The sequence below is a fragment of the Eleutherodactylus coqui genome, chromosome 1 (assembly GCF_035609145.1).
Source record: "Eleutherodactylus coqui strain aEleCoq1 chromosome 1, aEleCoq1.hap1, whole genome shotgun sequence".
Taxonomy (NCBI): Eukaryota; Metazoa; Chordata; class Amphibia; order Anura; family Eleutherodactylidae; genus Eleutherodactylus; species Eleutherodactylus coqui.
This window is the reverse complement of record NC_089837.1, coordinates 127,595,992-127,608,336: the sequence shown is the minus strand read 5'-3', so window position 1 is coordinate 127,608,336 and position 12,345 is coordinate 127,595,992. Positions and strand designations below refer to the sequence as shown.

The window sequence follows — 12,345 nt, the reverse complement described above, 5'->3', positions numbered from 1 at the left end:
CCTTTAGCGAGTATCTCCCCGCTCGAGATGAAATGTTCGGGTGCCGGTGGCGGGCAGGGAGCTGCGGGGGAGAGCGGAGCGGAACGGAGGGGAGATCTCTCTCTCCCTCTCTCCCCCCCACTCCCTCCTGCTGACAGCTGCTACTCACCGCTCCCCCGCGCCAGGACCCGAACCTTCAGTCTCGAGCGGGGAGATACTCGCTAAAGGCAATGCTCGCTCGAGTAATTGTCTTCACCGAGTATACTCGCTCATCTCTAATATTAACTCTATTTGCTGGCCAGTTTAACACAATACATTATTCCCTCTACATGGCCATTTCAGGCTACTGTTGTCTTTAGAAATACTAACAGAGAAATATCTGCCTTTACTATCATCACCAGTTTTGAGACCCTCCAGAAACATTTACAGGATGCGCTCATAAGTAGAGGAAATGCTGCAGATCTGCACCAAATCCGCAGCATTTCTGTAATCAAAAACTGCATCAAAACCCGGACCACTGGTGGGATTTTTGACTCAGATTCACCTGCTGATCTGTCGCTGATTTCAGCCACTGACCCGAAGCCCATTTCTGTCTTTCATTTATAATGAGTAGGAACAGGTAAGCTACGGCGGGTAGGAGCAGAAACTAGAGATGAGCGAGCACCAAAATGCTCGGGTGCTCGTTACTCGGGACGAAATTTTCGCGATGCTCGAGGGTTCGTTTCGAGTAACGAACCCCATTGAAGTCAATAGGCGACCCAAGCATTTTTGTATATCGCCGATGCTCGCTAAGGTTTTCATTTGTGAAAATCGGGGCAATTCAAGAAAGTGATGGGAACGACACAGCAACGGATAGGGCAGGCGAGGGGCTACATGTTGGGCTGCATCTCAAGTTCACAGGTCCCACTATTAAGCCACAATAGCGGCAAGAGTGGGCCCCCCCCCCCCGCACTGTCAGCATAAAGATCGTTCTTCTCTGCCGCAGCAGTAACAGCTGTGGCAGAGAAGAACGATGTTAGCCCATTGAATTCAATGGAGCCTGCAATACAGCCGACTCCATTGAATTCAATGGGCTAACATCGTTCTTCTCTGCCACAGCTGTTACAGCTGTGGCAGAGAAGAATGATTTCTCTTCTATATGTTCTCAATGGGGTCGGCGCTGCTGCCGCCGGCCCCATTGAGCGCATATAGAGAAGAGAACAGGAATCGCAGATCGCAGATAGGTGCGATCTGCGATTTCTGTTCTATAATTTATCGGACGAGCGCATAAAAAGCGCTCATGTGTCCGATAAAAATTCGCCGGACGCATGCGCAAATCGCGCGAAAAATGCCCGTCTGACTAAGGCCTTAGTCAGACGGGGTTTTTTTCGCGCGATTTGCGGATCGCATGACGGATGCGCATCCGCAAATCGCGTGACCAGTGCCCGAAAATCGCCCGAAAATCGGGCGGAGCTGTCCAGCGCATTGCATTCAATGGAGCTGGCAATACAGCCCGCTCCATTGAAAGCAATGCGCTGCGGGCGAGTGTGGGATGAATTGTCGGGAAGGGCTTAAATATATAAGCCCTTCCCTGCAATTCATCCAGAAAAGTGTTAAACTAAAAAATATATATATACTGACCTGCTCCCGGCAGCCGGAGTTCCGCGCGGCCGTCCTGCAGTGGGTGTGAAGGGGGTGTGAGTCAGACCTGCCCCCTGATTGGCTCAGCGCTGAGCCAATCAGGGGGCAGGTCTGACTCACACCCCCTTCACACCCACTGAATGGGTGTGAGTGAGACCTGCCTCTGATTGGCTCAGCGCTGAGCCAATCCGGGGGCAGGTCTGACTCACACCCCCTTCACACCCACTGCAGGACGGCCGTGCGGAACTCCGGCTGCCGGTAGCAGGTCAGTATATATATATTTTTTAGTTTAACACTTTTCTGGATGAATTGCAGGGAAGGGCTTATATATTTAAGCCCTTTCCGACAATTCATCCCACGATCGTCGGCAGCCCATTGATTTCAATGGAGTCGGCTGTATTGCCGGCTCCATTGAATTCAATGGGCAAACATCGTTCTTCTCTGCCACAGCTGTTACAGCTGTGGCAGAGAAGAATGATTTGTCCTCTATATGTTCTCAATGGGGTCGGCGCTGCTGCCGCCGGCCCCATTGAGCGCATATAGAGAAGAAGGACCGTTGGGGTCCTTGAAGCCTAAAATCACTCCTAACACTCTCCCTATAGCAGCCCCGGCATCAACAGCACTTTCCCTCAGCTAAGTGAGAACGCATCTGTGGCGAGCCGCGGGCCGGCAGATTTTAATACTCGGGTGACACCTAATCTCGCCAGCCACTCACTGCAGGGGGGTTGGTATAGGGCTTGAACGTTGCAGGGGGAAGTTGTAGTGCCTTCCCTGTCTTTCTATTGGCCAGAAAAGCGCGCAAATTTCTCAGGGAAGAAAATGAAAGTGACTCGAACACCGCGTGGTACTCGTTACAAGTAACGAGCATCTCGAACACCCTAATACTCGAACGAGTATCAAGCTCGGACGAGTATGCTCGCTCATCTCTAGCAGAAACTCAGGAGCAAGTAAAAGATACTTAGCAAATTCCAACCCCCTTCTTTGGGAAGAGCGCTGCTCACTGTGACACCCAGAATTGTTACTGAGCGCTCTTCTGCATTACCTGACAAACACTGGTCAAGTGATATTCAGGTGATGCGGAAGAGCATTCAATAGCAATACTGGGTGTTGCAGTGAACAGTGCTCTTCCTGAAGAAGGAGACAGGGATTTGCTAATTATCTTTTACTTGCTCCTGAGTCACTGCTCCTACCCACCGTAGCTTACTTGCTCCTACTCGCCGTAGCTTACTTGCCCCTACCAGCCGTAGCTTACTTGCCCCTACCCGCCGTAGCTTACTTGCTCCTACTCGTCGTAGCTTACTTGCTCCTACTTGCCGTAGCTTACTTGCTCCTACTTGCCGTAGCTTACTTGCTCCTACTCGCCGTAGCTTACTTGCTCCTGCTCACCGTACCTTACTTGCTCCTACCTGCCGTTGCTTACCTGCTCCTACTTGCCGTAGCTTACCTACTCCTACTCACCGTAGCTTACCTGCTCCTACTTGCCGTAGCTTACTTACTCCTCCCCGCCGTAGCTTACTTGCACCTACCCGCCATAGCTTACTTGCTCCTACCCGCCGTAGCTTACTTGCTCCTACCCGCCGTAGCTTATTTGCTCCTCCCCGCCATAGCTTACTTGCAACTACTCGCTGTAGCTTACTTGCTCCTACCTGCCGTAGCTTACTTTCTTCTCCCTGCCGTAGCTTAATTGCTCCTACTCGGTGTAACTTAAAGGAAAAAATCATCTGCGGGTCCACGACTGAAATCAAATGCAGATCCGCAACTGAATCCGAGTCAAAATCAGTACCAACGGACACGGGAAGTAAGAATAGAGGGAAAATCTCCTACTAAAGTGGCTGTCTGACACGACTCTTCTTCCCTCACCTTTTTTCTCTACAACTCTCTCTTCCCTTTGTTCCCCAGTTCTATATATCTCATGCAGGCTCATCCAATCTGTATTAAGCATACTAATGTTTACTGAGCCTCGTGTGGTGCAGAGTGTTAGGACAGGAAAATGCAATCCTAAGCTCTCACTCACGGCCTGAAGGTTGTGGGTTCAATCCCCGCAAGGTTCAAGTAGCCAGCTCAAGGTTGACTCAGCCTTCCATCCTTCTGAGGTCTGTAAAATGAGTACCCTCACTATGTGATGTCACCCTAGGAGTTGATCACGACTCAGTGCTTGCACCAGGGGACTTTACCTAATGTTTACAATGTGCACTGTTTACAGTTCCTTTCCTTTTTTCTTTTCTACTCTTCACTTTTGTTAAAAAATAATGCACATTGGCTTGTTTTAGGATCTCCTAGAGTAAAATGGTGAACTTGCTTCTCTATCTCCAGCATACGGGTGGAGGCCAAATGGCGAACTAGTTCACCAATGTCACTTCTATCAAACTTGTCAGCAATACCAAAGTTTGTCTTGCATTGGTTCCTTATGAGGGATTTTTGTTGTCATATATACTTGGTGCGTTTTTTGATGCGGAAACACTGCAGATTTTGGTGTGAATCTGCAGCATTTCCACTACATGTGAACACACCCACATACTTATTCATGAATACTGTGTGCAGCTCTTTTAAAAGTTTTACTTTTTAATGTAGGGTTAATGGCCCTTTAAGACATCTGAATGCTGTTAGTACTATAGATTATTGTGACAAGAGAAGGCTGTAAGCAGTCCCTACAGTGTAATATGTAGAAAGGGTTAAATGACAAAGTGTATTTGAAACAATCCCTAAGTAACCGTTGCAGATCTTTGTCAATGTCATCTGCTATTCCTTTCATAAGCAACGGATATCTCTGAGTCAGCTGCAACATATTATTAAGGGGGTCGTCCCTCTTCTGTCACAAACCAAGAGAAGCGGGTGTGTTAAATTGTCATATGAGGGGTTTGTTTAGGAAGAGAAAGGAAAGCCGCTTACATGGAAATATCCTTGTGCTGCTGCATTTCTTTAGTTACATTATGGAAATCCGTCCTTACTGTTTCCAACTGTTGTTGTAAATCTGGAAAAAAAGAAAACCGTTATAATTAATGGGTTGGATTCTATAATTACACAATCCGATTACAAACTGCTTTTACTTGAAGAAAACAGAACAAAAACTGTTTGCTCTGATATATGAACAGTAGGCAGGAAGTGTTTATAGAGATCGCCAAGGGTTTATGCCAAAGTAAGCAGCACCTGTCGGGAGCCAAAATATTCTGCCCGGTATGTCTAGAGGCGAGCCTGATATCCACTGGAACAATGTCTTGTTGCAGAATAACTATTACTGAAGACCATGTTCTGCACTCAACATTTAATATCCACGGATATCTTAGTTTTCATATCATGCCTCACTTCATAACTGCACAAATGCTATTTATTACACCCCATTGCTTTCTTATCACACCATAAGTTCTGGTAGAGATGATATTAAGTTATCCAAGAAGCAGCCACCATGATACGCTAGGTCAGAGCGGAAGCACTGCTCCGACTTCTGTGTAGTGTCCGGCGCTCATAATTACAAGCACAGCTCTCATTGCAATCAATTGGAGCTGCACCTCTAATTGCAGGGGCAGCACCTATTGAGTTTAACGAAAGCTCCACTAGCAATTCCGAGCGCCAGCCACTGCACAGGGGGCAGAGCAGTGCTTCTGCTCCGACCCCGGCGTATCCCGGTAGCCGCTTCCTGGATAAGGGCTCAGTCACATGGGCGTTTTTCCGCGCGCATATACGAGTAAAAATCGTTCATACTCCATTCGTACTGCGTTTGTAAAAAAATTAAAAAAAAAAAAAAAAAAAAAAAAAAAAAAAAATCGCACCTACAAAAGATAGAACATATGGGTGGCAATGGACACCACGCGTAAAAACGCCTGTGTGACTGAGCCCTAACTCCATTAACATCGCATTTAAGCATCGCTATTTAAGCTAAATAGAGCCATTCTGCCAACGGCCGCTGCAGCGTCATTTAAAGGTGTGAATGGACGGGAAAGCGCTAATTCCTTTTGGAATTAGATCACGGCAATGCAGCGTTGCCGCAATTTTTGGACGCGATGCGATCTGGCTTGTGTGAAAGAGGCCTAAATCAGGACAACCCTATTAATCGTAATCTAGATTCAGCCCAGTGTCAAATGGGTGTAAGCGCAATTATGTGCGCATATGCGCAATGGGTGTTGCATATTTGTGCGTGCATGTATGTGTTTTACTGTACTTTTAGTTTTTACTAAAATGGGCAATTAGTGTAATTAGTTAAATAGGTGCTCTTTCCCTGCGCAAATGCATAGGAAAATAGAGCATGCTGCATTTTTGGCGCAAACAAAATGCTTGTGCAAAATAAGCCTATGTGGACAAACCCATCGAAATCAATGGGTCCGATTCACTGCGTATTGTGCATGCAAATTTTTCATGCACAATACACTGCGCAAATACGAGTACGCTCATGTGAATCCGGCCTGAAAGTAACTGCAGTTCTTATTCTGTTTCCTTCTTGCCATCATGCTATTCGCTTGTTTGTCCTTGTTTAGCCTAGCAACGTACCTGGCACATGATGGTGCTAATTATGAGAAAAACATGCCAATAACAATCTGGGTCCTCTGATCTAGTGCACCTGTCCCGGCTGTCTGATGTGCTGTATACCAAGGTGTGCCCCAAACACCTGAAGTCATCATCCAATGTCCTTCCCTTTTACAAGCAAATTATATATTGTGCATTTGTCCTAGAGACACTCATATACAGAGAACTGCTGTGTTGGTGAACTAGTGAACTATGGTGACTAAGGCCATCTAAGCCACCGAACAGTAATTAAAATGATTTCACTATAAAATATTGATTAGATGCATAACAATAATAATAGTTATTCCCGACCTTCAGTCAAGGGTCATGTCACAGTCATGCGCCAGACATGGAGGGAAATATAATACTTTTCTAGGACTGTTCAGAATAATCAATAATCTGTAATCTACCGAGTCTCATCAATGCCAAATTAAATACATTTTAGTGCCCAAGCAGAAGGAGGCAATCTCTCTGTCTTGGGCAGTAAAAAAATTCTTAAGGCTGGATTCACATGGCCGAGAAAATCGCACAAGATTTGTGCTTTGTGAGATGCACAAATCTTGAACAAATATGAACCCATTCATGTGAAAACAGCCTTAAATCACTTCAGGGATGCAGGGAATCCCCCGCTGCAGCTGTCACAGCTGCAGCAGAGGATAGCGGAATACTCCCGTTGCTTTTAATGGGCCAATGCTGCTGCGCCGGCCCCACTGCAAATAATGGGGCTGCGATGTGAGATCATGAAGCCAGATGGAACATGTCACAATTTGCTTCTTGTATAGCATCGTATCAGTTTATATTTGTGCAAGATTTTGCGCAATTTTCTCAGCCGTGTGAAGCCGGCCATAGGGTATGTTCATTTCCATAGAATTCTGTAGTGACAAATCTGCATCATTTTGGAGCAGACTCAGGGCTCTTTCATACAAGCGTATGTGGGCCGCTATTTTCACGCCTGGCCGATATAAGTTATGATGTGAGGAGTAAAAACTTGTGAATGGGCTCACAAATCTAACGTTTGTGAGCCCGTTAAGATGGCATGGGCCCCGACGCATATATACCCCAAGGCTGCCATGCCATTGAGCCTTCTCCTTTCCTGCCCCTCACCAACTCACCTCCTGTCTCATCCCAATCGGCTGATTGCAATGGGAGGGGGCGGGAGGGGGGCGTAGCTAAGTGCCACCCCGTCCCGCCTCCTCCCATTGCTGGCTGTGGACAAGGGGTGGGACGGGGGTGGGAACTTAGCTCTGCCCCTTGTTCACAGCCAGCAATGGGAGGAGCGGGACAGGGCGGTGCTTTGCTCAGCTTTCGTCCCGCCCCCTCCCATTGCAATCACCTGGAGGGGAGAAGAGAAACTGCCTCCCACCTCCCTTCTCCGGCTGCTGTTATTGGCTCCCATAGGAGACCATGCAGCAGCCGATGTATTACGGACGAAAAAATAGTTAAACGTCCAGCGCTATATTGGCTGGCCGGGCGCTTTTATGTCGCGGGAATATGACCATGTGATTTGATGCATTGGAATCCAATGCATCAGATCACAGCGTATATCAGCCGACCGTGAAAACTGCGGCTGATATATGCTCGTGTGAAAGAGCCCTGTCTTGCGGATCTGCTGTTGTTAAACAAGTGATACAAGGAAAAAACACATTTGCTCACCTGCTCCATTTTCTTCCTACAGCTATAGAGAGAGAGTCTTGTCTGCTTCCCTGCTGGGCTCTCCTGGCATCCAGTAATAACATACCAACCCATGTGACCACTGCAGTTTATGTTCGGCTGCAGTAGGCATGAGTCTGTATGTAGGGGCATTGCTAAAGGTTCATGGGCCCTGGTGCAATAAATGTATCTTGCAACCCCCTCCTCTCCTCAATTTCCCTTCAGACCCCATGCCCGACTCGTCTTGTAAGTGATGCATCCATACAGCACTAACAACTAGGGGTGTTGCTGGAGTCTTAAAGGGGTTGTCCCGCAGCAGCAAGTGGGTCTATACACTTCTGTATGGCCATATTAATGCACTTTGTAATATACATTGTGCATTAATTATGAGCCATACAGAAGTTATAAAAAGTTTTATACTTACCTGCTCCGTTGCTGGCGTCCTCGTCTCCATGGTTTCGGACTAATTTTCGGCCTCTGATGGCCAAATTAGCCGCGCTTGCGCAGTCCGGGTCTTCTGCTTTCTTCAATGGAGCCTCTCGTGCAGGATGCCGGCTCCGTGTAGCTCCGCCCCGTCACGTGCCGATTCCAGCCAATCAGGAGGCTGGAATCGGCAATGGACCGCACAGAAGAGCTGCGGTCCACGGAGGAAGAGGATCCCGGCGGCCATCTTCACCGGTAAGTATAGAAGTCACCGGAGCGCGGGGATTCAGGTAAGCGCTCCGGTAAGCTTTCTTTAGGTCCCTGCATCGGGGTTGTCTCGCGCCGAACGGGGGGATGGTTGAAAAAAAAAAAACCTGTTTCGGCGCGGGACAACCCCTTTAAAAGATCAGGAAGATCAGTGGCACAAGCTTTAAGACATAATCCCATCTTGTAAATAATGCAGTCGCCAAATAATAGTCAGATACCGGTTCTATGTGGTGATTACAGTCCAGTCACCTCAAGTGATCACGAGTGATGTCTTTTCTGATTGGTTACATTTGCTTTTCTTTTTCTTCTCTATGTGGTCATACTACCAAGAAGACTTTTTCTGCGACAACTTGTCTCTGCTGTTACTCCTGTTATTCAGTACCCTCTTTTGTGTCCTGTAGAGTAATAGTACCGCCACACAATAATTTCTCCACTGTGCCCTCAAAAAAATGCCCCTCAGCGCTCTCTTTTGTGCCCCTGTATATTAATAATCCCCCTTTGTGACCCCACAAAATAAAAGTGCCCCCTGTGTTCTCTACTAAGTAATGGTGCCCCCTTTTCTATCCCTAAATGTGATAGGACCCCTTAGTGCCTCCCACAAGGTAACAGTACCCTAGTTGTGCCCCCACAAAGTGTCTCCTTTATGCCATTCACAAAGTAATAGTGTTCTCTATCTGCCCTACAACAAAGTAATAATGCACCCTTTTTGCCCCTCCACAAAGTTACAATGTCCTCTTTGTGCTCTTTACAAAATAATGGTGCCTACCTTGTGTCTTCCACAAAGTAATAATGCCCTATGTGTGCTCCCCACAAGGTAATAGTGCACAGTTGCTCCTTACAAATGGTGAAGAGGGGCCAGAAGATCCCCCTGGCTTAAGGGCCCGGTCTCAAACGCGCCCTCTGGGTCCCCTATAGCTATGCCACTGTCTCTATAACCCATCATTAGGGGAGGCTATGGTGCAGAGACTGGTGGGGGATAAGGCAAGACTCTGTACAGAGCGGGAAAGGATGCAGAAGGTAAATAAATGTTTTCATTATTATTTTATAGTGCTTTTATTTACAAACTGTCCATACCGGTGGATTTTTCTGCAGACGCACAGGTAACTCAATTCCAAAATTTGCAACAAATCTGAATTCTATGCGCAGTAGAAATTAACGTGTTACAGATTTAAAACCCCGACCGCAAGTCAATTGATGTTATGGATTTTTGCACGCAAATCTATGGCATTAAATATGCAGTACATCCACCCAGTGTGAATATACCCTTGAGGTCTCAGTAGAAACACTGTTTTTGAAGTATGTAATGCCGTTGTCTTCATTTCCTAATCCTTTCTGCATTATGCACGGAGAAGAGCTTCTACTTATCCCTTCTCTCCACACACCATAAGCAGACCACAAAAATTGACTCCATCATTCTAACTTCATATTTCCAAGATACTCATGACTGAACCAGTGAAGAATGCAAGACGTAAAGCACCATATCATAGATCATATTCATAGATTTACCTTATGTATCCCCTATATACATATTTCACTCATCTGCCCATATAATATATACTCAGAGATCACCATATCTTTCTTTCTCATGGACATATTTATATGCTGTATATATGGCTGCTGCTTCTGGGCAGATCACAATAGGTTCTAGTTGTCTGCCAAGTATCAGTGATATACGGCTTGAAGCTATTGTTTTACAGATACATAAATATAGCATAGTGTTAGTCATAGGGGCCATATATCCTTAGACCTATTGTGAAGTCAAGAAGGAATTTGGGTAGAAAATGAATTGTCACCAACGTTCTTATGTGGGAAATACATAAAACAAGGTATTGTTCTTGAAACACCAATCAGCATTACATTCACATCACTCACATGCCCTGGAAAATACACAAAATACCTTTAGAAAATAATGAAAAAAAACCCAAACCCTGTTCCTGATGCGATAAGAAACACGTGCAAATATTCTGATAATGAAATTCTCATTCAAGGGGCTTTTTCTCATAAGAGAGATTATAGACAAATGATTACAGCGTGGAAAGCCTGAATGAGATGACGGCCTTTCTTTACATGAAAGCATCTGCTCAAAAGATATTATTTGAAAGTCATCTGTTTTTCAGTACATTGTGCAAGCAGATCAGTAATTCAAAAGCTTTCTTGAAAATGTGGAACAGAATGCTTGTCATGTTTTGTAATGCCAGAATGGCCCCACATAAGGACAGAATGGACCATAATAGGGACAGTGCCTGTCTAGGCTCCAATATTTAAAGAACTGCTCCTATTTCCAACTTTGCAATCATCACACTATATTAATGGTGGATTCTGCTGAAATACACATTATATTAATTTACCATCACATGCAGACCACCAGATGTCTTCTTCGGCTGTGAGTTTGGCTTATACGTAAAGCAACTTTGCCATGCAACCTTTTACTTTTTATTCTCCTATATCGAAGAGAAAGTATTTGCAGAAAGTGATGAAATGTTGTTCCTGTCTTTCATATGAGTCGTGACCGAAGCTTCAGTAAACGTAACTTTTAGGATATGTTGTTATTTTCCACCCTTGCAGAGGAGGGAGGGGAAGTGGCTGCCAGATACCACTTCTACTACTTATTTGGATGTAGGCGTAATATAATACGCCCATGAGAATTAATCTATAGTAACTTCATTGTCTCTTCCACGTTGGGGGGGAGGACTGCACACTATTGTAGATGCATACCAACATGAATACTATGGCCAGCTATGGTGTCAGTGGTTGATATTAGGATCTTGTGGCATTAAAGTGCTATGAAGGATGGCGCATGAGCAGAGCCCAAAACAGTCCTTCAGAATAGGGGTACTTTCAGAAGGAGCAGGTGCGGGTTTTCTTCAGATGCAGTAATAAAGACCACAGATGGGAGGTCGTTGAAAACCACACACCACCAAATGTGATGGTCATCCCCACAGATCGTAATTACCTAACAACCAAGTCTTTGCATCTTGTAGGTCAAATAAGTATGGATATTAACTGCTGGTTAACAAGGTGGCCCAGGTTAGTGGTCATATGGTCCTCCATAATACAGAGGAGAAAACAGAGAAGGGCAGTGTCAATACGTACTGTTGATAAATCAAAGAAACAGTGCCAATGCAAAGTTTACCAAGTCACGGGGTGCTCATGTGATCAGCTACTATCTAATAGACTTTGAATGCCAAGGACTATAGGACTACATCGGGGAGCACCTCTCAGATATAGCAGTGGAAATTTTTAACAACACCTCCAAGACTGCCTACAGGCATGGTGGCAGGTCATGTAATTTGAGGGGTGGAAAATTAGGTCATCGGTTGGGGAGCCCTACTTTGTCTGGTGGAATCGCAATGGGGCCTATTGTCTGCGGGGAAGGCTTCGGGGAGCCAATCTTAAGCCAGGTCAAGCTGCTGATGTGGCTATGCAGTGCTGCGGTGATCCGGAATTTGAATCCCCTGACCAGTGGCTCGGCGCTCACTAGAAGCTTCTGCCTGTGCCGGGGTGAGCTGACAGCACCATGTATTCCGTGGTGAGGGGGAGCAATGTAGCTACTAAAATTTTCTATGGTGTGGTTTTGCAGCGGACAAACATGCTTCAAAATTTTCTGCACCAGAAATTCCACAGTATTCTCACCCCGTGTGAACAAACCCTAAAAGTGTTTTAAACCTGTCGATGTTTTGCCTTGTGAATTTCTAACAGATCTATTTTTCACTTGTTCCAATACATCAGGTAGAGGTAGATGGCAGAGGGTATGAATACAGAATCAGACAACACAGGGTTCCCCGTAACTGACATAGGAGCTGTAGGTACAAAAACAATGTTTTTCTCAAGATTATTGACGGTCTTCATTTAAAAAAATGTTTTTGTGTCTGCAGCTTCTATGGTGATCTATGTGTCTGCATGGTATCA

At 45.8% G+C, this 12,345-nt stretch overlaps 1 protein-coding gene across 3 annotated transcripts in view; it reads right to left on the bottom strand.

Annotated features, from left to right (window-relative positions):
* Positions 1-12,345, bottom strand: part of LEKR1 (leucine, glutamate and lysine rich 1) — a 152,719-nt gene that overhangs the window by 63,052 nt on the left and 77,322 nt on the right. For all 3 annotated transcript variants that reach the window (XM_066600235.1, XM_066600251.1, XM_066600243.1), the window contains one exon: positions 4,489-4,570. In XM_066600235.1, the coding sequence (XP_066456332.1) occupies positions 4,489-4,570 (82 nt within the window). The remainder of the gene's footprint in view (positions 1-4,488; positions 4,571-12,345) is intronic.